At 45.1% G+C, this 27064-nt stretch overlaps 1 protein-coding gene across 1 annotated transcript in view; it reads left to right on the plus strand.

The window, feature by feature from the left end:
• Window positions 1-27064, plus strand: part of LOC146869567 (E3 ubiquitin-protein ligase TRIM39-like) — a 164672-nt gene that overhangs the window by 37260 nt on the left and 100348 nt on the right. The window contains exons 2-4 of the mRNA XM_085606262.1: window positions 2631-2726; window positions 5700-5930; window positions 16441-16463. Of these exons, the coding sequence (XP_085462388.1) occupies window positions 2631-2726; window positions 5700-5930; window positions 16441-16463 (350 nt within the window). The remainder of the gene's footprint in view (window positions 1-2630; window positions 2727-5699; window positions 5931-16440; window positions 16464-27064) is intronic.

The following is a 27064-nucleotide window of genomic DNA, read 5'->3' on the forward strand; positions in this document are numbered from 1 at the left end:
CCCAAGGGGGACAGACAGACTGTTTCCCCATGTACTTGGAGTGGGGGCATGGCTATGCCCATGCTGGACATCCCCCACCCCTATAACTTAAAATTTAAAAAAGAAATACCTGGTGTCTAGTGGGCTTTCTGACTCCCCCCCCCCCCCCCCCACCCCTCCACCCTCTGGGTGGGGCAGTTCAGGGGTATTTGCCCCCATCTGCTCCCCAGGGGGGCAGAAAGGCTGAAATATTAAAATTGCCAAGTGGGAGCACAAGTCCTTGCCCAAGTAGCTGCTCCCCCTATCCCTGGTGGCTAGTGGGTAGATCCCTGCTTTGGGGTCGCTCTCCTGTGGCGATTCCCAAGCACGGATCCACTGGGTACAAGTACCTTTGGAATGGGAGAGTCTTCCCTTTCCAATGATACCTCCCCCATGAGAATCGATACTTGGGGGTGGTGGCTGAGATATGCCCCTGAGCACTGATTCAATGAAAGTAAAACGAACCCATCAGCTTGTATTTACTTTGACGTTTACTGCAATGATGTCAGCGCGCCCTGTGCATCGATCGACATTGCATATATATAGGAGTCCCTGTGGTGCAGAGCACTATAGGGGCTTCAGAACCCTCCCCAGTGTTGGCCAATGGCCGACACCCTCATTGGGGAGAAGGGCGGCGGTCGGCAAGAGGTTAGGAAACAAACCTAGAGTGGCAGGGGTATGGAATTCCTATTGCCAGGCTCCCTGGTTTGTATTCATTTGATTCATCTATGCACAGGCCTTTACTGCTGATGTGAGTGCTTTCAGGTAATGCAGTCAACTGACAGCCCAGCTTGCATCACTGACAGTGTTCTCAGAATAAAAACACGTTTGCAAAATTTAACAATGGAATTACTTGCAATACTCCCAGATTTCTCCCTGAGTGTATGCAAATGCTTGCAGAAGCGCGAAAACAGCAATGGTGATTACTTTCAAAACAAAATGTACAAAAAGAAAATTGCAACTCTAAATATCATTTGTTAGAGCAATGATTTAGTAAATCATATTTGCAGCCAATATATTTTTTTATAATGAAAGTGACCAAAGTGCGCCCTCTGTTATTGCATTAGTTCAGATTTACAACTTTCAGGAATTCATAAGAGTTTACAGAACTAGGCCTGAAACAATTACTCCTAGCAACTTTTTGATTTCATTAAAAAGTTGCAAATTCATTTTTCCTTCATAATCTATTTCCCACCATGGAATAAGTGTACTTCTGCCTTTTTCAGGAGTACATTTTCAACATCTTCCCATGTGGGAAAAGATTGGAGAGGAGTTAGTGAATACCCATAAACGGGCATATGTAGGTGTGCGCAGACTCTCAGGAAATCCCACTACCACTTCTTTCCTATTTCCAGACTGTATGACCCCAATTACATGTTATATGGCTCTGACTGGGGTGTATATCTGTTCTCCTAAAAACAGCCTTTAGCGGTAACTCCAATAATGAGTTTATCCATATAGAATGGGAAATACCGGTTGCAGACCCGGTTTTACCGGATAGAATTCTTTATGGCATTATAGTTTCTGTGGGGATTATCTCTCACATTTACCACCTGTTTTAACAGGTGGTTGATATGAGCAAGGACGGCTTTGGAGCAAGGGGGGCGATTGAGAATGGGGGACCGGTTGGGTAGGCCAAGATAGACTATCTTCTATAAGCAGGGGGGCATTTCAAGCTTCCCTTGTGCCATGACTTGGAGTTAGATAGCAGCCGGAAAACGAGTCCAGGCTGTAATGTAGTTGGTTTCCAAACCAATTTTACTGGACTGATTTTCCGGCTGCTAAAATCGGGTCCTTCGATCCTTGAGCAGGTAAATCCAAATGCAGGAAGTACAGCCCCCTCATGATTGAGCGCAACAGAATTCCATATGGGAATTCCCATCAACCCATAATCAAGGCCTATGTAGATTTTCAAAATCAGAACTTTGCTAAAGTCCAAACCCTGATATAATATAAGCGCTAACATAATCAGAGAAGCACTTGTCAGTGCTTTTGAATAATGTGAATGTTGCCATAATTTGTCACATCTCACCATGGTGCCGAAAAGGACAAGCTGATTGTTTACACAGGATTGGTCAGGGGTCTTCAAACTAGGGGAGTGAGCCCCAGTAGGGGGACCTTGACTGATCCCAGGGGGGTGCCAGGCTCTGGTTAAAAGAAGCATCATGCGGATAGCAGTGCTTTGAGCTTAAAACCAATGATCAGCAGTAGCCTCTCTGTAATGGGCCATCACTAACATCCTTTGTCATTTATGTTTGGCGGGGAGCATTTGTCAAAAGGTAAAGGACTCCAAATATTCTTCAAACCTCCCCGCCCCCATTTCGGATAATCACACTGATTACTTTTACATGTTAGTGAGGCCTAGCTAACCTGAAAAGTATGTTTGACAATCATGTATTTGATTGCATTTTTAAAAGGTTTAACATAACTGTAATGTTTACATAATGTCTAGACATATTCAAAAATTTCAAATTTAATAGACTAATTGTTAAAAAAGTGAATGAATAGGTATTTTACAAAATTCCACCCGCCTGTGTTAGTATCTCAACCTCTTGAAGGATAGTTGCACAATATCTTTATGGCTTTTAAAATATAGACTTTCTTGTTTTTAGGAGAAGTTTCAGAGCTATCTGGTCTGTTTGAAGAAAAAGCTTCAGGATATTCTTGAAGTGCATCGCAAGGAAGAGATGAAAGTGACCCAACTGGAGGTAAGAGAACAGTAATTAATAAAGCAGCATCATAGAGCGAGGACCCCAAACATTATCTCACTTTATCTGTTTAAAGGGCGACCATAGCGTTCATCTGGGGGATTAGCCATACAGGTCTTAAGGGCATCCTGACTGTGCTTTGCAACGATCACCTGCGTCTTCCTTAAACATAGTCCCTCTAGGCACCCAGGGGTTTGCCACAGTTATTGTCTGGATGTGTGTAAAGATTATTAACTCCCAGGCCTTGCTTTAACCATATCCGTGATTTATGTATAGCTTTCTTCTTACGGGATATGACCACAGTGCAGGGTTGATGGTGTTGAGGATATTGTTTAAGTGCATAACTACGTGTTAAGTAATCCTACATAGGTGACTTAATGTAGTCTCCAGTTTCCCTCCTAATCTTTGGTGTATTTCCTGCGTTTATTTTGACAGGGGTCATTCAGAGGACCTGCATTGCTCCAGCCTCTGCTGTAACCTCCCTTCATTACATCCAAGGCTTGTTGTTGATTCTGAGCAGAGCTGGAATTTCAAAAGTTGGTCCCACCGTCCTGTGGTGTAAATTCACCCATGGGTGCTGATGAAGGGAGGTGGACAATCCTAAAACCCAGATAACATGAATGATTATTTCATCTTTTACAAAAGGTTATCATTCAGGACATATTTCCACGTTGGCTCCCGCAATTATTAAAATCGCCAGAAGCCTCTGGTGCAAACCCTTTTAAAACCTCTAGTGAACCTAAATATGAGGTAATATGGAAGGCGTGAACTTCTTGTCCTCTCCATTAAAGGTGCTAAAAAGAAAGTGAAATCTTAGCACTAGTTGCCAAATTGGTAGAGTTTGGGACACAGGCGTGCGTACATTTGTGTTGTGATTGTCTACGGCATGCTCTCTACTAACACAGACTCCCTGTTTTTTCCGTTAACTCCTACACACAGTTAATAGCGCACTGTTGTTCATCACATGTTGAATGATAAGAAAACCTGTGTCATAATGGCTCTGCCTCGGAGTGGATTGATGCATTCATTGCATCAAACCTGTGTCATAATGGCTCTGCCTCGGAGTGGATTGATGCATTCATTGCATCAAACCTGTGTCATAATGGGGCTGCCTCAGAGTGGATTGATGCATTCATTGCAGTAAACCTGTGTCCTGACGGGTCTTCCTCGGAGTGGATTGATGCATTCGTTGCATCAGACCTGTGTCATGATGGGTCTGCCTCGGAGTGGATTGATGCATTCATTGCATCAAACCTGTGTCATAATGGGTCTGCCTCAGAGTGGATTGATGCATTCATTCCATCAAACCTGTGTCATAATGGGGCTGCCTCAGAGTGGATTGATGCATTCATTGCACTAAACCTGTGTCCTGACGGGTCTGTCTCAGAGTGGATTGATGCATTCATTGCATCAAACCTGTGTCATAATGGGTCTGCCTCAGAGTGGATTGATGCATTCATTGCATCAATCCTGTGTCCTGACGGGTCTGCCTCAGAGTGGATTGATGCATTCATTGCATCAATCCTGTGTCCTGACGGGTCTGCCTCAGAGTGGATTGATGCATTCATTGCATCAAACCTGTGTCATAATGGGTCTGCCTCAGAGTGGATTGATGCATTCATTGCATCAAACCTGTGTCATAATGGCTCTGCCTCGGAGTGGATTGATGCATTCATTGCATCAAACCTGTGTCATAATGGCTCTGCCTCAGAGTGGATTGATGCATTCATTGCATCAAACCTGTGTCATAATGGGTCTGCCTCAGAGTGGATTGATGCATTAATTGCATCAAACCTGTGTCCTGACGGGTCTGTCTCAGAGTGGATTGATGCATTCATTGCATCAAACCTGTGTCATAATGGGTCTGCCTCAGAGTGGATTGATGCATTCATTGCATCAATCCTGTGTCCTGACGGGTCTGCCTCAGAGTGGATTGATGCATTCATTGCATCAAACCTGTGTCATAATGGGTCTGCCTCAGAGTGGATTGATGCATTCATTGCATCAAACCTGTGTCATAATGGGTCTGCCTCAGAGTGGATTGATGCATTCATTGCATCAGACCTGTGTCCTGATGGGTCTGCCTCGGAGTGGATTGATGCATTTGTTGCATCAGACCTGTGTCATGATGGGTCTGCCTCGGAGTGGATTGATGCATTCATTGCATCAGACCTGTGTCATGATGGGTCTGCCTCGGAGTGGATTGATCCATTCATTGCATCAAACCTGTGTCATGATGGGTCTGCCTCGGAGTGGATCGATGCATTCATTGCATCAAACCTGTGTCATGACGGGTCTGCCTCCGAGTGGATTAATGCATTCATTGCAGCAAACCTGGGTCATAATGCCTCTACCTCAGAGTGGATTGATGCATTCATTGCATCAGACCTGTGCCATGATGGGTCTGCCTCAGAGTGGATTGATGCATTCATTGCATCAAATCTGTGCCATGATGGGTCTGCCTCAGAGTGGATTGATGCATTCATTGCATCAAACCTGTGTCATAATGGCTCTGCCTCAGAGTGGATTGATGCATTCATTGCATCAGACCTGTGTCATAATGGGTCTGCCTTGAAGTGGATTGATGCATTCATTGCATCAAACCTGTGTCATGATGGGTCTGCCTCGGAGTGGATCGATGCATTCATTGCATCAAACCTGTGTCATGACGGGTCTGCCTCAGAGTGGATTGATGCATTCATTGCATCAAACCTGTGCCATGATGGGTCTGCCTCAGAGTGGATTGATGCATTCATTGCATCAAACCTGTGTCATAATGGGTCTGCCTCAAAGTGGATTGATGCATTCATTGCATAAAACCTGTGCCATGATGGTTCTGCCTCAGAGTGGATTGATGCATTCATTGCATCAGACCTGTGTCATAATGGGTCTGCCTCAGAGTGGATCGATACATTCATTTCATATTTCTGAGGTGATAGCTGTGTGAATGTGTGATTCATTTTTATGTTGCAGGACAAGTTCAAGAGCCAGAGAGAGCAAATCACTAATGAGTTTGAGAAACTCCAGATGTTTTTGGAAAAAGAGAAGTCTTGTCACCTCAGCAGCCTGGAGGAGGAAGAGAATAAGAGCGTGCAGAACCTCAAAGAGACACTGACCAAATATGAAGAACAGCAATCTGCCCTCAGGAACCTGATCGCAGAGATCGACTCCAAGTGTGAGGAGCAGGATGTGGAGTTACTGAAGGTAAGAAAAGGTTATAAATCTAGAGAACAAGGGGATCAGTATACCTTCAACCTTCCTTAGTGTCGAAACATACCAACCTCGTAAACTGGACCCCATAGGGCAGATGTATCATCATTGTAGTTTGTGAGTCCTTAATAGCGAATTTTACCGATTCGCTACTAAGGACTCGCAAAATGCAATGTATGTAGGTTTCGCAATAATAATTGTGATTCCTACATATTCCTTAATTGCGAATCTCAAATTGCGATTCACACAATTAAGGAATACCTTCCCATTCAATCCTATGGGCCTAGAGTCCCATAGGAATGAATGGGAAGACATACGCAATTTGCGGGTACCCAATAGGTACTCGCAAACGCAATTTCAAGGGTGCCAAAAGGACACCCTGTTGCACCCTTGAAATATGCATGCGTGCACATGTGGCGCACAAACATGCCCAAAGGGCACTTTGTAAAATGCAAAAAAGTGAATTTTTCTAGGAAATCGCAAATTCCCACCAACTTGAAGTTCGTGCATGGTCAATAGGGGTGGGGGAGTTTCCAAAGGCAGGGGGCCACCATGCTGAGGGGGTGGAGCCAAGGATGAGGACTTCTGTTTTCACTGAGTTGAGTTTCAGGCAGCTCTTCTTCATCCAGGTGGCGACACCTTTCATCCCTTCGTAATGACGCATGGCCATTCTATATATTGTAATGGCTGCTGCACTTACAATCTGGGAGAATGGTATCCGTGGATTGTAGCAGTGTCCTGCTCATGCAGGGGTACCCTCAAACTTATAACTGAGCACCCTGCCTTCAGGATTGAAAGGCCTGCCTTTGGGGTGACTTATAGGTTTTAAGAGCAGTGAGCTCAGATATAAGTAAACTCATATCAGTCGTAAGTGGTGCAAGCACCAACTTACACAGGCTGCAATGGCAGGCCTGTAGTCATACTTTGAGTGGCTTCCCATGGGTGGCATAATACATGCTTCAGCCCATCGGGGACCCCTGGTGTATCTGTGCCCTGGGTATCTTAGTACCATATAGAAGGGACTTATTGGGGTACACCAGTAGCGAATCTGGAGTGTACCCAAGTACTCACCATGTCCAATTTAGGGGAGAAGCTCTGAGACTGGCGTCCTGATTAGCAGGATCCCAGTCAGACTAGTCAGTAAAACACTATGACACCAGATAAAAGTGGGGGTAACCATGAAAGCAGATCCTACTTTCCTACAGTGAGGTTTCCATTTGTTTCAAACACCAATTTGAAAGATAGAATGCATGCCAATGGAACTATATTAAGCAGAGGATGTGCATGTGTACATGCAACATTGGAGCTTGGCAAAGTGAAATGTATTATAGGGTACACAATGTATTGATCTGAAGTAAAGGGAACCATGTAGGATGACCTGAGGTTCTTCATGGAGTGAGAGGGACTGGGTGACAAGAGTTTAGCACACAGAGAGCCATGAATGTTTTCTGACAGAAGAGAGGAGCGATTTGTCTGGCCTGGAGTAGTAGAGGCGGTACATGCATCGGGGCTTGGTGGAGACTGAAAGCTGTGAGATCAAAGGCCCTAAACAGCAACATAATTCGGGCAGTGCACAGAAAAGTTATTTCTCCGCACATTTAAGAGGGGATGTGAGGCAAACACAGTCTCACACATCACTGAGAGACTAGCCATTCACCCCTGTCCATCCACATGTATCCTGTGACCTAAAATTCAACTCTTTCCTGGTACAGATTTGCCGGTAAAGGAATTTGTTAATTGCAAAGCAGTGTGTGTGTACACAATGTTTCCATTAGCCGAAGAAGTGGTCTAGCCATTTGGGGCTAACCTCTTTAAAAGGTAACCCCTATGTGGGACGGATTGCCAAAAAAGGGCTTTAATTGCACATGAAGGAATGTGCACATATTTTTTTCTATTAATGGAGGAAGCATATATATTTGTTCTCACTCTCCCTCACAATCACAGATTGCATTCTTCCCCCAACAGGTGTGTGTGTCTCCACATGTACATTTAAGGTTATTCATTCACCCTTTGCTATGTTCCTTCGGAACGACATTTAAATCTGCTTTCTGTTCTGTGAGCTGGTGATTGTTGCTCAGTGTGTTTCTTCCCTTGTGTTCTTTCGCACAAGATTACTGAGCTGCCATTGGCTTTATGTACAAAGAGAGTGTTGCATTGCATCATGTAATGGTTTGTTGACTCTTTTCTTCCCACCTTGAAAGAGTGGTTCTTCACAGGACCACATTACAGGACGTTTCATTGTATGGTCTAGTGGTTCACCCTTCTAACCAATGCGGCACAAACATTGGCTAGGCTAGAGGCAGCCAAACTAAGATTTCCACAGGTGACCACCACAGAGGTTCCAACCACTTCTGTTTCAGGATTGACAGTGGCCCACATGGTGCGGAAGGGTGTAGGTGCCTCATGCAGTTATGCCCGAAACCGCTTCTGTGCCCAGAGAAAGAGGTACTTTGCTCCATACTGAGCCCAAAGCACACTAGTCTTAATTTATTCTGCCCCCACATATTAAGCTTCTCTTATCTGAACTAATCTTATCTTCAAGAAAGAGCATTTATTGTTTTGTGCTATTGGTGCACTTTGGTATGTAGTAGTAGTAGTAACAATAAGTTTATTGAAACAATAGTCCATAAAAAGTCATAAAAACAACTATAAATACATACACTTAAAACTAGCTTAACTCAATCCAGACTTAAAACACTGCTTATTGAAGGTATAAACGTTAAATTCCCACTGTAACATCATAAAACCGCATCTCAAACTTAATACCAGCAGTCTTATAAAAAAACAATCCAACAAAATGTGACATAATGAGCATTTTACGTTGAGAGCACACACCAATACCTTTTATATTGCGTGCCTCATTACACCAATCTGAGCTAGAAACGATGGGGTTACAGCCCACTCATTACATGCCAAGGTACCAAGTTTACCTCTCTCTTTATACCGTGTACCATTGTTCCCTGGGTAAGACCAGGCCCGGACTGGTAATGCCGGGCACCGGGCAATCCCCCGGTAGGCTGGATTGGGTGGGGGCCGGTTTTGTTGCTGGGGGGCCGGTTTTGTTGCTGGGGGGCCGATTTGAACCCTGAGGGCGGCGTGATCGAGCAAACCAGCACAACTATCTCTGCATAAAATGCAGCTGCTGGCAGGTTCCGTCCATATCCGTGATGTCATGTCAACCAAATTTTATTTGTAACCAGGACTAAATTATTATTTTTAAAAAATACGTACTCTGCACCATGATATGCACGCACCACGTGCAGCGCTCTCTTTTAATCTGCGCGCCCCTTAGGGTGGGGTCGAGTCTGGTGATCGTGCGCAAGCGCATTGGGGGTCACACAATAGAAAGTGCGCGTGACTGGAGTCTGCAAGGCAGAGGACCTCACTACGCCAGAGAAAGAGAGAGGCTGGATAATTTAAATATTTCTAGCCTAGCTGCCTGCCCCTGTGAGTCTGCCGCCCGGCGTATGCAGGTGAGTGTCAGGCAGAGCCCTCCTAACTTCTGCCAGAAATTGAGATGAACTAGGAAATGAAGGGGTGGGATCAGCCTCTGGACTTTCTTTTGTTACTTGCTGCGTTCTCATGATTCCAAATTGGACCCAAAAAACTTTAAGAAAAAAACTCCGACGAGGTATCAGCCCAGTTCTCGCAAAGAGAAAGTGAGGGTGCAGAAGTGTGAGAGCATGCGAGCGTGAGAGAGATAGTGAGAGCAAGAACGTCACATTGAGAACAGCGACTCGTGCTGTTTAAGAGGCAATTAACGAGGCCCAGCAGAGGGCTCTGGGACTTCTGCTTTCTATCGTCACATTCTTAAGGAATAGCTTTTCTACTCTGTCCGCCTTACTTTCAGCAGTTTGGGATAACGGTATTTCCCTCCGCAGCACTCTAACCTCCTCCTCGTGCCCTGCTGAGTTTGTTGGGACGCCATCACAGTGCACTTCCTCCCCTCAAAGCCCCACTTCAGTGCTGAGAGAAGCCACAGATGTAGTGGAAAGAAAGAAATCCTTTAAATTGACTTTATCCCCTGGTGCTGGCACAGTTTTCAGAGTGGGATGCTGCCATCAATGTTTGTTCGCCCAAGTCACCCAAATAGGAGACTGGTAAAGGTGTGGTACGCTGCGTGATCGTTTGATCAATTCATGGCAATTGGCCATTGGACTGGGGGCGTCGCGACCGGGCCGGAATTAAAAGTAAAAGCCTGGTTGGTTAGGCCACGGCCCGGTTCCGCGACCGCAGCGCAGTGGATTTCCTGAGCAGTGCTCACAAAATAAATCCACTGCGGTCGCGGAACCGGGCAGGGGCCTAAGTAACCAGGCATAGGGCAGAGGCTCGGAGCGAGGTGGTGGACTATATAGACGTGTTACTCCAGTGCAGGGAGACAAAAAGGGCAGAGAGTAGCGGGGCAGAGTTGCCTTGTGTTGTGCACAAACAGGTGGCAGCAATTGCCCGAGTGGTGGATGGGGTTGTGGTGTGTGCAAAAGAGATTGGGGATTGAGAGAGAGGCGTGGATCTGGCATGAAAATTCAGACATGCAGTGCCAAAGTACACACGCTAGCTAGCTAACATAGACTACAGTTTATACTTTTAGTGGGTTTTTTTGTCTTGCTGTTTGTGGGCAGTATGTTTTCGATGCTGCCTTTCTTTCGCCCTTTTGAGTCTGCTGGTCCTCTGGTCTGTGTTGGTGCCTGTGGCTGATGTTGTCTGTTACCAGGCTGTTTCTTGGAACCTACTATTTTAGTTTAGTTTAATGTGTGCACATGGAGGTTTTATGTTTAACAGGGCTGTGGTTAGTGTGCCTTTGTGAGTTTGTGTTTATTTGTTTCATGTGTCCGTGCCCCTCACCCTGTGCTCCCCCTGCCCTTCAGCACCACACTTTGAAACTTCACCAGCCGCCACTGAAATTAGATCAAAACATTTGCAACGCATTACATTATGAAATAATCAGTTTCACGTAAATAACTAAATATCTAAGTGCACCTTGACTTTAATCAACTTTCTCTAAGTAATACCATTATTTCATCACTTTAGCACCGAGTGTCTCTCTGCTCTCTCTTGTCGAGACTACTGTATTAATTTACAAAGCAATCGATGTCCGTGCTCGATCACTGCAAATGACTTGGTCGGACTCCCTCTTCCTCTGGAAGTTACAAGCTATGCAATACCCATATTAGTAAATATAGATACTGCTGACTAATTTTGTACATGCTTATCATTGCCCAGTAGAATCACATGTACCATTCTCCTGACATTGCAACAACGTATATCCAACATGTGGAAAAAATGCAACGTCAAACAGATTTGTTGAGGGATAGGTTGTTAAGGCCATGAGACAAGCTGTCCCCATCCACCCTGCATCTATTACAATTTGAGGTAACATTTGCATTTCATTACAGAGATTGGCAGATGTTCTCTATAAACGACATACAGTAAAATAATGTTACATCCACAGATTTGACGACATCAGCAGGCTTCTATGTTATGAAATGCTCTTGATGAACGACTTTGTAATGTAGAAATCGTATTTATTGCTTCATTTATTGCAGAAATTTTCTATATCGTTTCGTTTGTGCAGTTATATAAAAAATAAACATTAAAAAAACTCCTTTAATATTAGACTCTAAAGGGGTATCCATCTTCTCACAATGGTACTTTAAGATACCACTCCTTTCAAAGGTTGATAAACAGAATCTGGAGATATTTAAAAAATATATACCTTAGGGAATTTGGACTGAACAGTACATGACCCAGGGATATATGTCTTATGTGCAAAGACTTCAACCATGGAAGTGGAGATCTCCACAAATGGAGGTATATGTTTTTGTAGTAAAAGAGAGAGGGATACAATGGTGGTGGTGGTGGCGGCACTGGCTCGGGCCTCGGCTGGGCTGACCTCCTGCCTCTAGTCTAGGTTATGAGGTCGGACTCGGAGCAGAGCAGACGCCGTATTCGCGCATTCTGATGGAATAAGAGGGGGCTTGAGCCTGGATTGCCATACTGTACTCGCTACTAATTGAAAACTGGTAACTAGCTTGGACTCTATAGTCATTTGGGGATGCTTTCCTGCGGAGTCAGGACTGGTGCACTCCAGGTGTTCACATTCACCCTATTGGCATGTCTAAAGGTAGAATCACCAACTAAAGCTGCCATGGCAATACATATGTGCTGTAGCTTCTAAGCTTCCCCCTCTGGTCACATCCCTACAAATAAACAGTCCCTAGCAGCCACTTCTTCTCTATTTCCCCAATCAACTATGTAGGCCTTGTGCAGTGCACTACTTGGCTGAAAATAAATACACTATCAGATTTTTTATCACTGCTCTCCACTACGTAGGGACTAATGAAGTAATTTATGGCTGTCATAGCATCCAGTGTGGTTTGCGCTTCCTCAGGCTCACTGCGCAGATTAAAAGCACAGTATAGGCGACCACTCACACCCTCAGATTAGAGGGAACTGTGCTCATAAGTACACTCGGCCTGTAGGATAACATTCTGAGCCCGGGCTGAGCTGAACACAGTACCACTCTGTCATTTTCCAAATAGACTACAGGCTAGATGGCTGCTTTCAGAGCCGCATATCCCCATTACAGTTGTGCCCCCCTGTAGTTTGGAGCTGGTTTAAACATCTTCCAGTCAAGCCCATTCCTGAGCTCTAAATCTATATCTGTGCATAACCAAGAGCCAAAGCACTTAATTTTTATGATGAGACTTGTAGGTTTGAGTTGAGTTGTTGTTGGAATGTTGCCTAACTGGAAAAGGGAAAGTGAGAATGAATATGGCTTGATTTTTGGAATTTAGAATGGTGAGGGAATTTGGAGTGAGTGGCAATTGGACGTCAGTTGGAAGATAGCCTCTTATCCTGCCCCAATTTCTTCCTGTTTTAAATTTTGAAGTACTGAAGGGGCGCCAAAGGCAAGGCTGTTTGCGCCCATCCGTGACTGTACGGTATCCAGAACCTGGGTCTGATCACCAGGCGAGCGGCATGCACGGCGGATACAGCTGAAGTTGTTTTGTGAGGGCAAAGGAAGCAGAGTCCATTATCCGCACTTTGAATGGGACCTGTGAAGTGAGCACAAAAAGGGATAAAATGGTGCGAAATGCCAATAACACAATTTCTTATTGCGTTACCAAAACATAGCGCTATAAAACCTGGGGGTGGTGCGGGCGCTCAAGGCGCGCGCATTCACGCCAAGCAGGCCACAAGGCGGACTACTCTAGTTGTAGTTTTAAGGGCATATGTTTGATGACCTTAATTAAATGCCATGATGTGTCACTCTTATGGCTTTGAAAATGTGCTCAGGGTAAACACCAGTTAGGCCTCCCTCTCCGTGTTAGAGGCTGGTCTGTTTCTGTGATCTATGTTGTGTCTCTCTAGTAACACTTCTATGCATTGATTTGTCGAGACCTGATTTTACTTCATTTAACTTTGTTTACCCCCTCTTGTTTTGTTTCTACTTTAATATTGATGTCACACGTTCTTTCTTCGATATACTCCATTGTACGCATATACGGTCATTTCCATGCTATGGATTCTATGGAGTCAGTCAGCCTGTCTTTCTGTCTGTCTGTCTCTATCCACATTTAAATGTAAACGTTATGGGTGTTACCGGAGTCAGTCAGGCTGTCTGTCTAGTGTCTATCCACATTTAAGGTTACATTTTATTGGTGGTGCCGGACTTGGAGTCTCTTCATCTGTCTGTCTATCTACCTACATAACTACCTACCTAATCCATCAAGCCACCCATCCCTCCATACCTCAATACATCCATCCATCCACACACATGGGGGGGCTGGTCTCACTTTTACTTTGTTCTCTCTGATTTACTACTTGTGTCTATTCTTGGTGCTCTCTGAAAGAATGTCTATGGGTACACATATGACTGGGTGGGTAACCTGGTGCTTTTTAAGGTCATCATCTACTATTTACTGTCCTTTGAAAGCTGATACAATTGAATATGTAATGAAAAATGTGCTGTAAAATTTACCATTTTGGACTGTCTGTTTCCAAAATTTTCTTGGGGGGGGGGGTGAACCTAGTAGAGGTTGGGCTCGCTCGCTGCGCTCGCTCGCAATGCGCCGGATGGGGGCTGGTCTGGTAAAATTTGCCAGGGCTGCTTTCACTTCCCAGTCCGGCCCTGGGTAAGACTTGGTAAACTCTTAAGGACTGCACTTTCCACTGGATTCCAAATGGAGGACGAGGCGAGTGCAATAACCTCTGCCCAAGAGGAGGGATTTTCCCTTCCTAACCTTTCATAAGAGGGGCCAGCGACATGCCCCCATGCACCTGGTTAAACTTAACCAGGCACCCTGTTTGTAGCAAAGCTCTAGTCCTTGTACTCTCCATGTGGACATCCAACTTTAGATTCCTAGTGGGTAGCAGCCGAAGATATTTATGAGTCTACCACTGGATTAGAGTCCAGGAACCACGTAAAATTGGTTTCTCTAATCCTGAAAACCATTACCTTTGTTTTGTCCATATTTATTTTCAGGGAATTGGTTTTACTGTAAGCATCAAGAGACCTTTCTTTGCAAACCCAGTGGAGTATAGTCAACAAAATCTGATTGTCTGCATACAAAAGACCAGGGATATGTACAGCCGCCACTTTTGATGGGAATGATTTATACAATTTTAAAACTGCGGGTTAATCCGTCAAAAGCAAACTAAAAAGGGTCTGGCCAAAATGTACCCCTGCTGAAGACCATTCCTATTTGCAATCCTCCTGGAAAATCACCCGGTTTTATCCAACTCTATATGCGCCCAGTTGTCGGTATGTAATGCTTGGATCATACTGAGTAACTCATATGGTATCTTCAAGTAGCTGAGTTTCTCTCAGAATAGTCCCCTAGCATCAGTTCCAATGGCTGCGCGGAAATCTATAAAACAGTAGCACAGCTTTAGATGTATTGCAACAGATTTCCTGATAAGAGCCTATCGAGCAAAACAGCGATCCACAGTCGAGTGTCCTTCACGGAAACCTTTCTGCTCGATAGGAAGGATCTAATTTTTACAGGTCCATCCCTCCAAAGGAGTCCGTAAGATTTTTGCAAAACCTTCTCAGAAATATCCTGTAGACTAATCAATCTATAATGTGAGGAACATTTACCATTCCCTTTTTTTCAGAATTGGTTTCATAACCGATCCTTTATATGATGGAAGATAGTTCCCCGTTGTGGCTATCCAACCAAACAGAAGCGCATTAAGCCTAGCCTACCGATCGATATTTACTGTAATTAAAAACGCTGGAATATTATCCGCCCTGCTGCCCTGGTAAGCTTGAGACGATCGATTTATCATCTTGATTTCTTTGGCCAGTAACCAATCACACTCCATGCTCATAGTGGGGACCAACTCTAAATTGGCTTGCATTGCCAGGGAACCCTACAAAATCTCCAATTGTGATACCCAAGAATCCTCAGCATCATATATGTAAGCATCCCTTGATGGGAGTAAATAGGTTTATTCACTTTTTGCCAGAATGCTGCTTGATCCCATGCCTGAATTACCTCTAACATTTCATGCCAATGCTTATAAAAAAGGCACATTTTTGTAATTGCCTATACTGACTATATAAATGCTTCAAATCTTCAATAGATGTTTGTTAGCCCCTAGGCTGTGCTGTCTAGTTACCTACCTCAAATGGGATTTCATGGTCTGACAAATGGTTGAACCACCCATCAACTCTGTCTTAGCCTTTCTTCCGCACCACATGATTATTCAGATTTACCAATCAATTCTGTCTTCATTTCTTCCAGTCGTTGCATCGATTCAGTCCGAAATTGGTACGCGGGCAGGAACTGTAAGAATGGTGGATCTAAACGTGTTGCTAGTTTCTGCGGGAAGCTTACACATAGGTTGGCAGGGATTGCCCAGTGGTCGCTTCCCTGATGGTCCATTGCTTTAAACTCCAGATAGAATCCAAACTGCCGGACAGGGACAAAGATGTAGTCAGTAGGGCGACCATCGAAGCCAAGGTGAAAAAGTTTGCGCTGCTGGGTTATCCTTCTCATTTGAACCATTCAGATATGGAAACCTATTCCTTACCAACGGTTCATTGCCCTTTCCTCCTTTTTAAGTGGACCCAAGGGAAGGAACCTGTGGGTACATGATAATTCTTTGAAACCTCCTGCAGCACTTCATCTGAATATCTCAGTTACAATTGTGAATTAAAGTCCGAAACCCAATTTAGCCCTGCCTTCGGGAATGTTCCCAACACCTCACGAAAGGAAAGGTCAAGATCGTCAGTCCCATTGTTCATTCCGTGCTGCTCCTCTTTAGTCTGGTTTTGAATACTATCAGATTGAATGTATTCATAGGTTAATGAAGTAAATCTGTGCTTGAGCCTTCATCTGCAGAGATCAGTAATAAAATGTGTGTTCATTATTAATATATTTATTTATATTTGCATAAAGTTATTTGTTAATACTAAATAATATTTTTAAAACAAAAATTTTACTGTGAACGTTAACCCTATTGATCCATATTAATTTGTTTGTGTTTCTCTCCCCAGAATGTGAAGAGCGTGTTGAACAGGTACGAATATGTTGATTTACAGAGTCCCATACAAAAGTGTAAAGAGCAGCCATTACATTTATTATTGCAAAAAGAACAGATAATGGGCGGAATGCTGAATTAATAAACCATTCACCCCCAGTCACAGATCTGGGTTAAATCCATTGTTTCTTTGCATGCCACACCATTTATTATATCACATGTAAGTTGGATTGTGGGGTACAACAGGGTTCTTTGTTGAGCCCTATGCTCTTCAACGTATATGTTTGTCCTCTCTCTGATATGATCTGCTCCCATGGATTCACTATGTTATCCTACGCAGAAGACACGCAGATTGCCGTCTCGTTGTCACCGGATACCAATATCACCTCTAAGATGCTTACTACATGCGTGAAACAGGTAGCAAGTTTAAAGTTTAACGGTAACACCACAGCGGTGGTGGTGGTTGGAAACAACCCTTCGAGTTGGGACCAACTCCTATGCCCCCTCTTGTTTGGGAGAATCCTCCATTCCTAAACTTGAAGTCAAGAGTCCTGGTGTCTTTCTGCTTAAGGATCTGACCATCGTTGCTCAGGCAAAGAAGGCCATCACGCAGGTGTTTCGGGCTGCTAAGAACCCTTAAGAAAACGCTCAAATGGCTTCCTTTGGAGTGTCGCAGGATAGTGGTCCAAGGCCTAATTCTATCACACCTGGACTATGGCAACTCCTTATCTGAGTAGCCCAGCATATGTCCTTAACAAACTGCAGGTTCTTCAAAACGCAGCAGCACGAGCATTACTAGGTGTGGCGAAAAGGAACTCAGCGTGCCCATCGCTCACTGAACTTCACTGGTTACCAATCAAAAGAAGAATTGAATTGAATTCCCTATGCATTGCCCTTAGGTTAACATACTCACCAGGCACACACATCCTACAGCATCTTATTCCTCCACAGCATTGAGATCAAATGACCGCTCCCTTCTGAATGTCCCCAGAATTAAGAGCAAGAGGAGGTGGTCACTCCTTTGCCTATCTCACCACTAAACTGCAGAATACTCTCCCTGTTCAGCTCAGGTCAAAAAACATTCTGCTAAGTTTCAGGGAGCAAATTAAAAACTCACCTCTTTAGATGAATATGGAGTCGCATCTTTCAGACAACCCTGAGTTTGTTAGCTCCTTCAGTCAGCGCCAGGAAGCTCGTTTTTGGGTAGCTGCTGCGCTCTACAAGACTACTTAACATAACCTCTCCCCTCTCATGATCTCTGTGTCAACCATTCGATTTCCCTGGGCTCTGTCCAAACCAACACCTCATTCCACTAACAACGGAAATCTACCCCCCTCTGTAACGATACAGATAGTACATCCCACACCTCAAGTCATCTCCCCTCTCCTGAGCTCTGTTGCCTCGGTCACTCTTTCCCCCATAACTCTCTGATTACAGACCCTCCTGTCCCCCACGCATCCATCCCTGTGATCCTTGTAACTAACAGAATGCCAACCTCCCCAGCTTCTCCCAGGCTGCCTCCGCAACTTACCACTATCCATTCTAACCCCCCCTCCCAAATCCAATCCTAAACCCCTTTCCTGCATGCTGGTTAACTGTCGCTCTGCTGCTTGTCATGCGATTGAAATATCGGAAACTATCCTTAGGGATACCACTGACATCGCCTCTCTAAATGAAACTTGGCCTAATGATCACTCTTCCTCCATTCTTGACCTGCTCTCTCCCCCTGGCTACTCCATCCTCAGAAGAGATAGACCTGACAGTACTGGAGGTGGTCTTGCCATCATCTACAAAAACGAACTCCAACTCCCACTTGTGCAGTGCTCCGATTATTCTACTTTTGAATACCTCGGTGCGGAACTTCGAGTGCATGGTTTCCCGCCAATTCGTCTTCACAATATCTACCACCCCCCTAGTGACTCACTTCCCTTTGTAGAAGAATTGTCCGACCTTCTTTCTCAATCCTCGCTTTCCAATTCTAAAAACCTCTTCCTCAGGGACTTTAACCTCCACTGGAACAAAAAGGATGATCCTATGGTTAACCTCCTTACGGATCTACTTGATATTAATGACCTGAAACAACTCTGCCATTCGCCTACTCACACAAAAGGAGCCACTCTGGACGCTATCATTACAAGCACTGATTTGGCCTCCATCGTACCCATCGACTGGTCTGACCATCACCTTATCTTTTTCACGATCTCTAACACGATGCTGCCCCCTCCCCCCAAAATCAGCAAACAGAAGAAACTGACAGAAATTTCCATCTTATTCCCCCGGTCGAACTTGAGACTAAAGTCAAAGTGCAACTTCGACTTCCTCCTCTTTCCCTAAATGCTAATGACCTTGCTGAGCACTTAATAATTCCATCATGGTTGTCCTTGACCAAATAGCTCCAGCCAAACTTAAAGTTTAGGAAAACACCTCCTCCAAATCCTGGTTTAATACGGATCTCAACAATGAGAGGCATGCCCTTAGGTCGACTGAACGCATTTGGAGACCAAACCCATCCCCCCCAAATCTCGCCCTCCTCAGATCCGCCAGGTTCAATTACAAAAAGCATATCCTTAATACTAAGGCTGCCTTCTTCCGCTCACAACTGGACCAGGCAAAAAACAGACCCAGGGAACTATTCAGCATTATTAAATCCAAAGCACCTCTGCCCCTCCCAGGGTGAAGGCGACTATTGAGAGATGTGAAGAAATCGCTAGCTACTTCTCAGAAACAATCTCCAAAATAGATCACTCCTTCGTATTAATTCCGCTTCCACATTGCACACTACCCCCCCTCCCCCCCCCAAATGTTTCCTCCAATTCTCCGGCCCTCTTCACTCTTCCTCACAACCCTTCATCTCTGCCTCTAGTTGTTTCTCTTCCTGAACCCGACCCCACCATACTTGAGTAAGAAAACAATGCTTCCTGGCATCACTTCCATCCAGTGACTGAGCTCGAAGTCCTCAACGTCATTGCCAGCCTTAAACCATCCTCTCACTCCAGAGACCCTCTACCTGCCAACCTTGTCCAAGATTTACAACACATCATTGCCCCTTTTTGGACCTCTATCATCAACTCCTCCTTTGCCACGGGATGTGTCCCTGTTCCCCTCCAACTGGTCAAATCACTCCCATCCTCAAAAATCCTGCTGCCGACCCAAACGACCTAAATAATCTTCAGCCTATATCTAACCTTCCTCTTCTCTCTAAAGCCCTTGAAAACTGTGCCCTGCGCCAATTAGAAACCCACATCGACACATTCAATCTGTTGGATTCTTTGCAATCAGGTTTCAGAAAGGGCTGTAGTACGGAAATGGCCATGCCCAATATAATTGATGACATCCATCACTCTCTCGACAAGGGCGAGTCCTCCCTTCTCATTCTCCTTGATCTCGCTTCTGCCTTCGATACCGTGAACCACTCTACTTTACTTAACACTCTAAAAGATCGTTTTAGCCTCAAAGGTTCAGTTCTCAAATGGTTCTCCTCCTTTTTCCAACACAGAACCCAGCAAATTAAAATTCACGACTGCCTCTCTCAACCAGTGCCTGTCTCGCTGGGTGTACCCCAGGACTCTATTCTCTCTCCCTCTCTTTTCAACCTTGTTATGGAACCCCTACCCTTATTCTTGAACATGCTGGAATCAAGTATCCCCTCTGTGCGTATGACACTCAACTTTATCATATGATTCAATCTCGCTCTGACGTGCTACACCTCAATGACACCTTGACTAAGATTGAAGCCTGGTTCCACTACAACCACCTCAAACTCCACCCAAAAAAACTAAAATCATTATTTTCTACCCTAAAAACAGCTTGCTCCCTATCCAATCCTGGATCTCGGACCTCGCAGCTCCCAGCTGCTCTCTCACCTTATCCAATTCAGTTAAATCCCTCGGAATTAACATTGACCAGAACCTTTCTCTTATCTCCCACATAAAAAACTCGGCCAAAAGCGCTCTCTTCACTCTCTATCACCTCAAGAAACTAAAACCCTTCATTCCTGCTGATGACTTTAGATCAGCTGTCCAATCACTGGTCCCGTCTAAAATCGACTATGGTAAAGCCATTCTATCTGGAACTCCTAAAGTCCACTTAGCCCCAATCAAATCTGTTCTTAACCTCGCTGCTAGGCTCACTGCTGACCTCAAACGGTTCGATCACATCTCCCCTACCCTTAAAGCCCTCAATTGGCTTCCCACTGAAGGCAGATACCTATAAGACGCCTGCATTACACACAAAGACCTGCATCAACACACCCCGCTGTACCTCACAGATTAATTCCTCAAAGCGAGCTGCTCTTGAACACTGAGGAGCTCAAACACTCGCTCTTGTCCCTCCTCTGTTAAACAAGAAAGCCACTCAATCACGCTCCTTCTCCGGAAATGCGCCTACCATCTGGAATGCACTCCCTAAAGAACTTCGTTGCAACCCCTCCTATTTCAGCTTCAAAAAAGACCTCAAACTACACCTTCTCAGCAAATTCTGGGGTCCTTAAGCCCTTCTCTGCGTTCATATCCCAACCCGGTCTCCTACTGGATCCCCCCTTCTGATCTCCTGACGCCCTTTCCCCACCTCTTTTTTCTCTTCCTTCTTTTCTTCTCCCTCTATCGCACTAATCCCTTTCATAAGCCCTTCCTGATACTCCTGATTTTTCCTCACAGCCTCTCACCAATCTTACATCTTGCCCCCCTCTGCTCTCCCCCCCCTTTCTCCACGATAACCTCTCTTCTCTTGACTTGCTGTTGAATTTCGCATTTTGTTGTACCCAGATCGTATAAATTGAGCTGTTATCTATTGTTTTAATTGGACCTGAATGCTACCTCATTGTATTTTTTGCTATTTTTATATCTCCTCATGTGGCCCTTGTAAAGCGCTCTGATAACCTTGGGTCCAGCCAGCGCTACATAAAACCTTTAAAATAAATAAATAACGTGCTTTTACCCCTTGGGTGAGCAAATTTTGAAAGCCCACCATCTTCTAATTAGATACTAACAGCATAGCATTTGCAACCCTGATAGCATGAGTTACTGGCTTTGGCCCAGATATTTAGAAATGCACAAATGCGAAAGTCCAATCATCTTTGGGAAATTACTACTCAACGGGGTGAGGTGTTATCACATTTTTTTTTGTGTAAATTGTCTTTTACATCAATTTATTTTTAATTCATTTTTTTACAAGTTATGACATTACACACATACGCATAACATGTCGACATCACATAACAAAACACAGCAGTACCCATCACACTTTGTTAGCAGTTCAGCTTCTACATCTTTCCCACATCGGTTTCCACTACCTCTGTTAACCCATATGATCTTATACACAGTGCATAGAATAAGCATACAGTTCTCCATGTATTTACTCTAATAGCATTCGAGTATGCACCATAACCCGCCTATCCTCCATTTCCTATGTTTGATTGCAATAAGCCATCAGTGGACTCCAATAGTGTTCTGTCCTCGATGCCAATGGTTGTCCCACCACATACAGTTCCAATTGCGGTACAATACGCTACATCTTTTAGCCATGCTGCCTTTGTGGGACTAATATTACTCCCCCAGTGCAGTGCCACTCCACGTTTTGCCATTATCAAACACACTACACCAGTTTCTTATTGAGCGAACTGAGCTCATTCAGCAACCCTAGTAGGCAAACCTCCGGCGTGCACGCCACCCCATCCCGATCATTTCGGTTAATACATCCGTGACCTGTATCCAGACATAATTCACTTTTGGGCAAACCCTAGCAAGGTGGTTAAAATCAGCCCCCTCCACCTCACAACGAGAACAATTTGAGTAGGTTTTTAGTCCATACTTATACAATTGTAACGGGGTGTAGTACATTTGATGCAAATATCTAAACTGAATGATCCTTAAATTACAGTTCGACGTTAGCATGCTGAATTGTGCGCAACAACCCTCCATGCCTCCTCTCCTAATGGCTGATCCAGCTATGCATTCCACTGCGCCGTCAATTTCCCACCGCCACGAATTTCCTCTTTTTGTGCCGCATTATAGACTTTAGTTACAATGTGTTTTCTAGTTGTTCCTGTTAATAAGATCTGAAGTGTCGTGAGGGTGGGGGTTCACCGGAGAAATATGGGCTGTGTGTTTGCACTGCCGATCTAAGCCTATAATAAAGAAATGTGGAAAGTGGGGAGCCTGTTGTTTGTGCTGCAGCATCTGTTAGTGTCAAGAACGTCCCACAGGGCTCAAAAAATTATAAAAAGTGCAAAAGACCTGCAGGTCTCCAAGTATAAATGCGAGCGCTGACTACGAGCATCGCATTGAGACTTGAACCTCCTGAGGCGAATAGCCGGGAGCCACTTAGCAAAACCTTTTAAAATTGTGTAAATTGTTTTAAACTCACTTGCAATCCGCTCCCCAGCACTTACTGGAATCTCCCCAAACAGACGACTTGAACTCTGTTCAGGGGCAGAAAACGATCGCTAGCCGCCATCACTTGCCTCGAGGGGCCACGGGACACGCCCACTCCTGTTGGCCACGCCCACCCTCCCAACACCACCCATAAATTATGTGTCAGTTCAGGCAGCGCAGCGGACGAGTGCAGCGGGCGCGACGATGGCGCGCCGAAGGCGCGCTTAAGGCAAGTTCGTCTGCGCTCGTCCGCGCAAGGCAGAGCGCAGAGCCTAGCCAGACCACTAAATCCAGTACCCAGACTTGGAGATACAACAAAGACGAACTGCTACACCTCAACAAAAAGGTGCATAGCTCGTGCCTACATGGCATTCCCGCTGACCACCCTTCTACTCGATGCGCCCACTGTTCATACAGTTGTAATCCCTCCGTATCCACATTGCCCCCCCCTATTCCGATACGCATGGCCCTTATCAACTGCAGATCTCTCCCTAAGCACTCGACAGAAATCCACCTTCTATTAGAAAACCACAACTTAGAGGTGCTCTTCCTAACCGAAACATGGCTGGGACCGGACTCAGATCCTGATATTGTCAACTCCCTCCCCCAGGGTTTCCTCATACAGCGTATAGACCGACCTAAAGGAAAAGGCGGTGGCATTGCCATAATTCATAAAGAACAGCTATCATGCCGTCTCCAAGGCAGCCCACTTGCTGACTGCGAAAACGTCATGTATGCTATTCAGGTCTCCCCTTGCCAAACCATCTCTGGCTTCCTTATTTATCGCCCCCCAGGACCATTAGGTCAGTTCTGCGAATCCTTAACAGAACACTCATACACCCTGACCGCAACCAACTCCTCATGTTTGATCCTGGGCGACCTAAACATCCATTTCGATAAAAAGGAAATCAAACAGACCGCCGACTTGACAGCAGATCTTGAAACCCTCCAATTGAAACTACTGGGCCATCTACCCACTCACACCTTGGGACACATGTTGGACCCAGTATTTACCAACATTCACGACCTCACTATTCGTGATCCTATTCCAGTCCCCTGGTCTGACCATCACCTCGTTCCTCTATATTGGCAGATCATCCGCGCCCCTCGTACTACCGCCCCTCCCAGTAAACCCTCACGATCTTGGTCTAAACTTAATGTAGAAACCTGGAAATACCACCTAGAGAGCTCCCCTCCTGCACCCAACAACAACCTCATCAGCACTGATGCAGAATTCTCAGCTTGGATTGCCAACTCCCTAGACAAAACTCTCCCCCAAAAAATTTCCTGTAACCCACGGAACAAACCCACCTCCCCTTGGTTCACTGATGAATTACGACTACTAAAAAAAGCCTGCAAAAGATCTGAAAGAGAATGGAGGAAAAAATTCGACCATACCACTAAAACCATATATAAAACTACTCTTCTCACCTACAAAAAAGCAATCAAAGTTGCACAAATTAACCACTTCGAGGAGAAAATTAAATCTTCTCACAACTCAGCCCGGGAAACTTATCAAATAGCGAAGAAACTACTCAAAACACCAGATCCTCCCCCTCTGGTGGAACCCTCAGTCACCCGCTGCAACGAACTCGCAGAATTTTTTAATTCCAAAATTACTAAAATCATCAATTCACTCCCCCCTACCTCTTTTAATGCCCTCAGTGCCCCCTCTGACGTCAACCCACCCAACAATCAGCTGTCAGAATTCACTCCGCTCACAACTGACATCACTCTCCGCATACTCAGTTCTATTAAAAGTGGCAGCCCTTCCGACCCTGCTCCGTTGAATATCCTGAAACTAGTCGGACCCACTATTCTACCTAAGCTGACACAACTCATCAACGACTCACTTTCCCTAGGCACTGTTCCCCCCAGCTGGAAAAGAGCTATGGTGAGAGCATTGCTCAAAAAACCCCACCTTGACCCACTAGAACTTGGCAATTACAGGCCAATCTCCTTACTCCCAGGTGTCAGCAAAATAGCTGAGAAACATGTCAACCTAAATCTCTCCCAATACCTCGAGTCCAACAAACTATTGGAACCCTCCCAAACAGGATTCAGGCCAGGCCAGAGCACCGAGACAGCAATATTAGCGGTAGTCGAAGAGGCAAGGAAGATCATAGACTCAGGGGGATCAGTGGCAGTGATCCTCCTAGATCTTAGTGCCGCTTTCGACACCGTTAACCACTCTATCCTTATCCAAAGACTCAAACACCTTGGAGTCACAGGAGTGGCCCTGGCCTGGTTAGAATCCTTCCTCAAAAACCGACTTTTTCAGGTGACAGAGGGCACCTTCACGTCCAGACCTACAGCCATCAACTGCGGGGTACCACAGGGCTCGTCTCTGAGCCCAACCCTTTTTAATGTTTATATGTCCCCCCTCGAGAAGGTCGTCGCCCCTTATGGCATCAAACTCCTGACATATGCCGACGACACTCAACTTGTGGTCTCCCTTAACCAGCAAGACCTCTCCATTCCCAACCTGCACACTTGCTTGATCGAAATAACAAAATGGATGAGTAGCTCCCACCTCAAGCTGAATAACGAAAAAAACGAGATCATGTTTTTAGGCAACAAATCTCTATACAGCTCCACCTCCATATGGCCGTCAGCCATGGGCCTCCCCCCGGCGTCTAAACCAGAAATTAAGAGCCTGGGCATCTGGTTAGATGAAGAACTTAACTTCTCAGCACAAGCACGGAAAACTGCTGGAACCTGCCACGGTCTTCTAAGATCGGCAAGAAAAATTCTACCCCTGCTTCCGACTCAATCCCGTAAACTCCTTATCCACGGCCTGGTACTATCTCGTTTAGACTATGGCAATGCCCTATACCTAGGGGCCCCCAAAAAAGTTCTAGCAAAACTCCAAACGGCCCAGAATGCGGCAGCCCGCATTCTTACAGGTACCCATCGCCGCTGCTCCGCCAGACCATCTTTGAAGGCCCTTCACTGGCTCCCCATCCAAGAGAGAATTCAATTCAAGGCTCTCTGCACGACCCACAAGATCATGCACGGCAAGGCCCCTCCCATACTCCAAAATCTCATCTCACCCCACACCACCTCTAGAACTCTCCGCTCCTCCAACTGTAACCTAGCCTCAGTCCCCAGGATCAGAAAAGCCCGCTCAGGCGGTCGACTGTTCTCCCTCAACGCTGCCAAACTTTGGAACTCGCTCCCCCCTAACCTCAGAGCCCAACCCAACCTTTTTTCATTTCGTAGAGCACTCAAAACACGGCTGTTTCCATAAAAACACCTCTCACTAGGTTTTTGTCTACCAGCGCTGGGACGCCTATGGGCAGCCATGCGCTCTACAAATCTGTTAAATAAATAAAAATAAATAAACAGGTCTATTAACGTGAAACATTTACTCGACCTAACTGAAATGCACTTGGCCTCTGACTGAAAGCTGAGCAAATGTGGCAAGCTAACAAGATTTAAAAGCATTTTTATTGCTCATTCACTTTATGAGCAATAAAGATGCCTTTAAATCTTGCTATCTTGTCACATTTGCTCTGCTTTCAGAGGCAGAGGTCAAGTGTCAGTTTGTCTTCCTAGGACCTAAAAATAGCCCGTCCTTATTGAATATGACTCGCAAATGTGAGTGAGCGAGTGGATTTTTCGATCCCGGCATTAATATATTATTCCCACATGGTGGTCAAGCCCGTCTCCTGTAGCATCTCAAGCAATTTTGTCTTCTTGAATTACTGTCATGTTTGGGTGATGTAGGAGAGGCATCTCCGGGGCATATAGTATAGCTTTTCCAGCTTCTTTGGTTAGTGCCCTCCAAGCCGTCAACATGGTGTGTACTGTATTTATTTCCGTTCGGGAGGACGTGGGGTGCGCTTGTGTGGAAGGAGATCCCTAAGCGATATTGGAGCAGCGTCGTCCTGTTCAGTTACTACATGTGGTATATAGTCATATGGCATGTACCAGAAGTGGACAAATTGTGCCTGCGCACATAAATAACATAACTTTAAGTCTGGTGGCTGAATACTCCATCCGCATATGGTCGTACCAGTACCTCTCATCAAATTCTCTTTTTTTTGCCTGCTCATTTCAAAGTTATTAAGTGTGTTCTCAGTTGTTTGAAAAAAGCTTCCGTCAGCACGAGTAGAACATTATTAAACAGATTTTTTGGCAAAATTATCATTTTAATGACAGCTATCCTATCTGCTAGGGACAGTGGAAGCGCAATCCAGCACATTATTTGATCTTCTAATCCGGACATTGCCCTACCATAGTTTTCACGAAACACCACCTCGGGAT

This window comes from Triturus cristatus, chromosome 1_1, assembly GCF_964204655.1.
Source record: "Triturus cristatus chromosome 1_1, aTriCri1.1, whole genome shotgun sequence".
In the NCBI taxonomy this organism is placed as follows: Eukaryota; Metazoa; Chordata; class Amphibia; order Caudata; family Salamandridae; genus Triturus; species Triturus cristatus.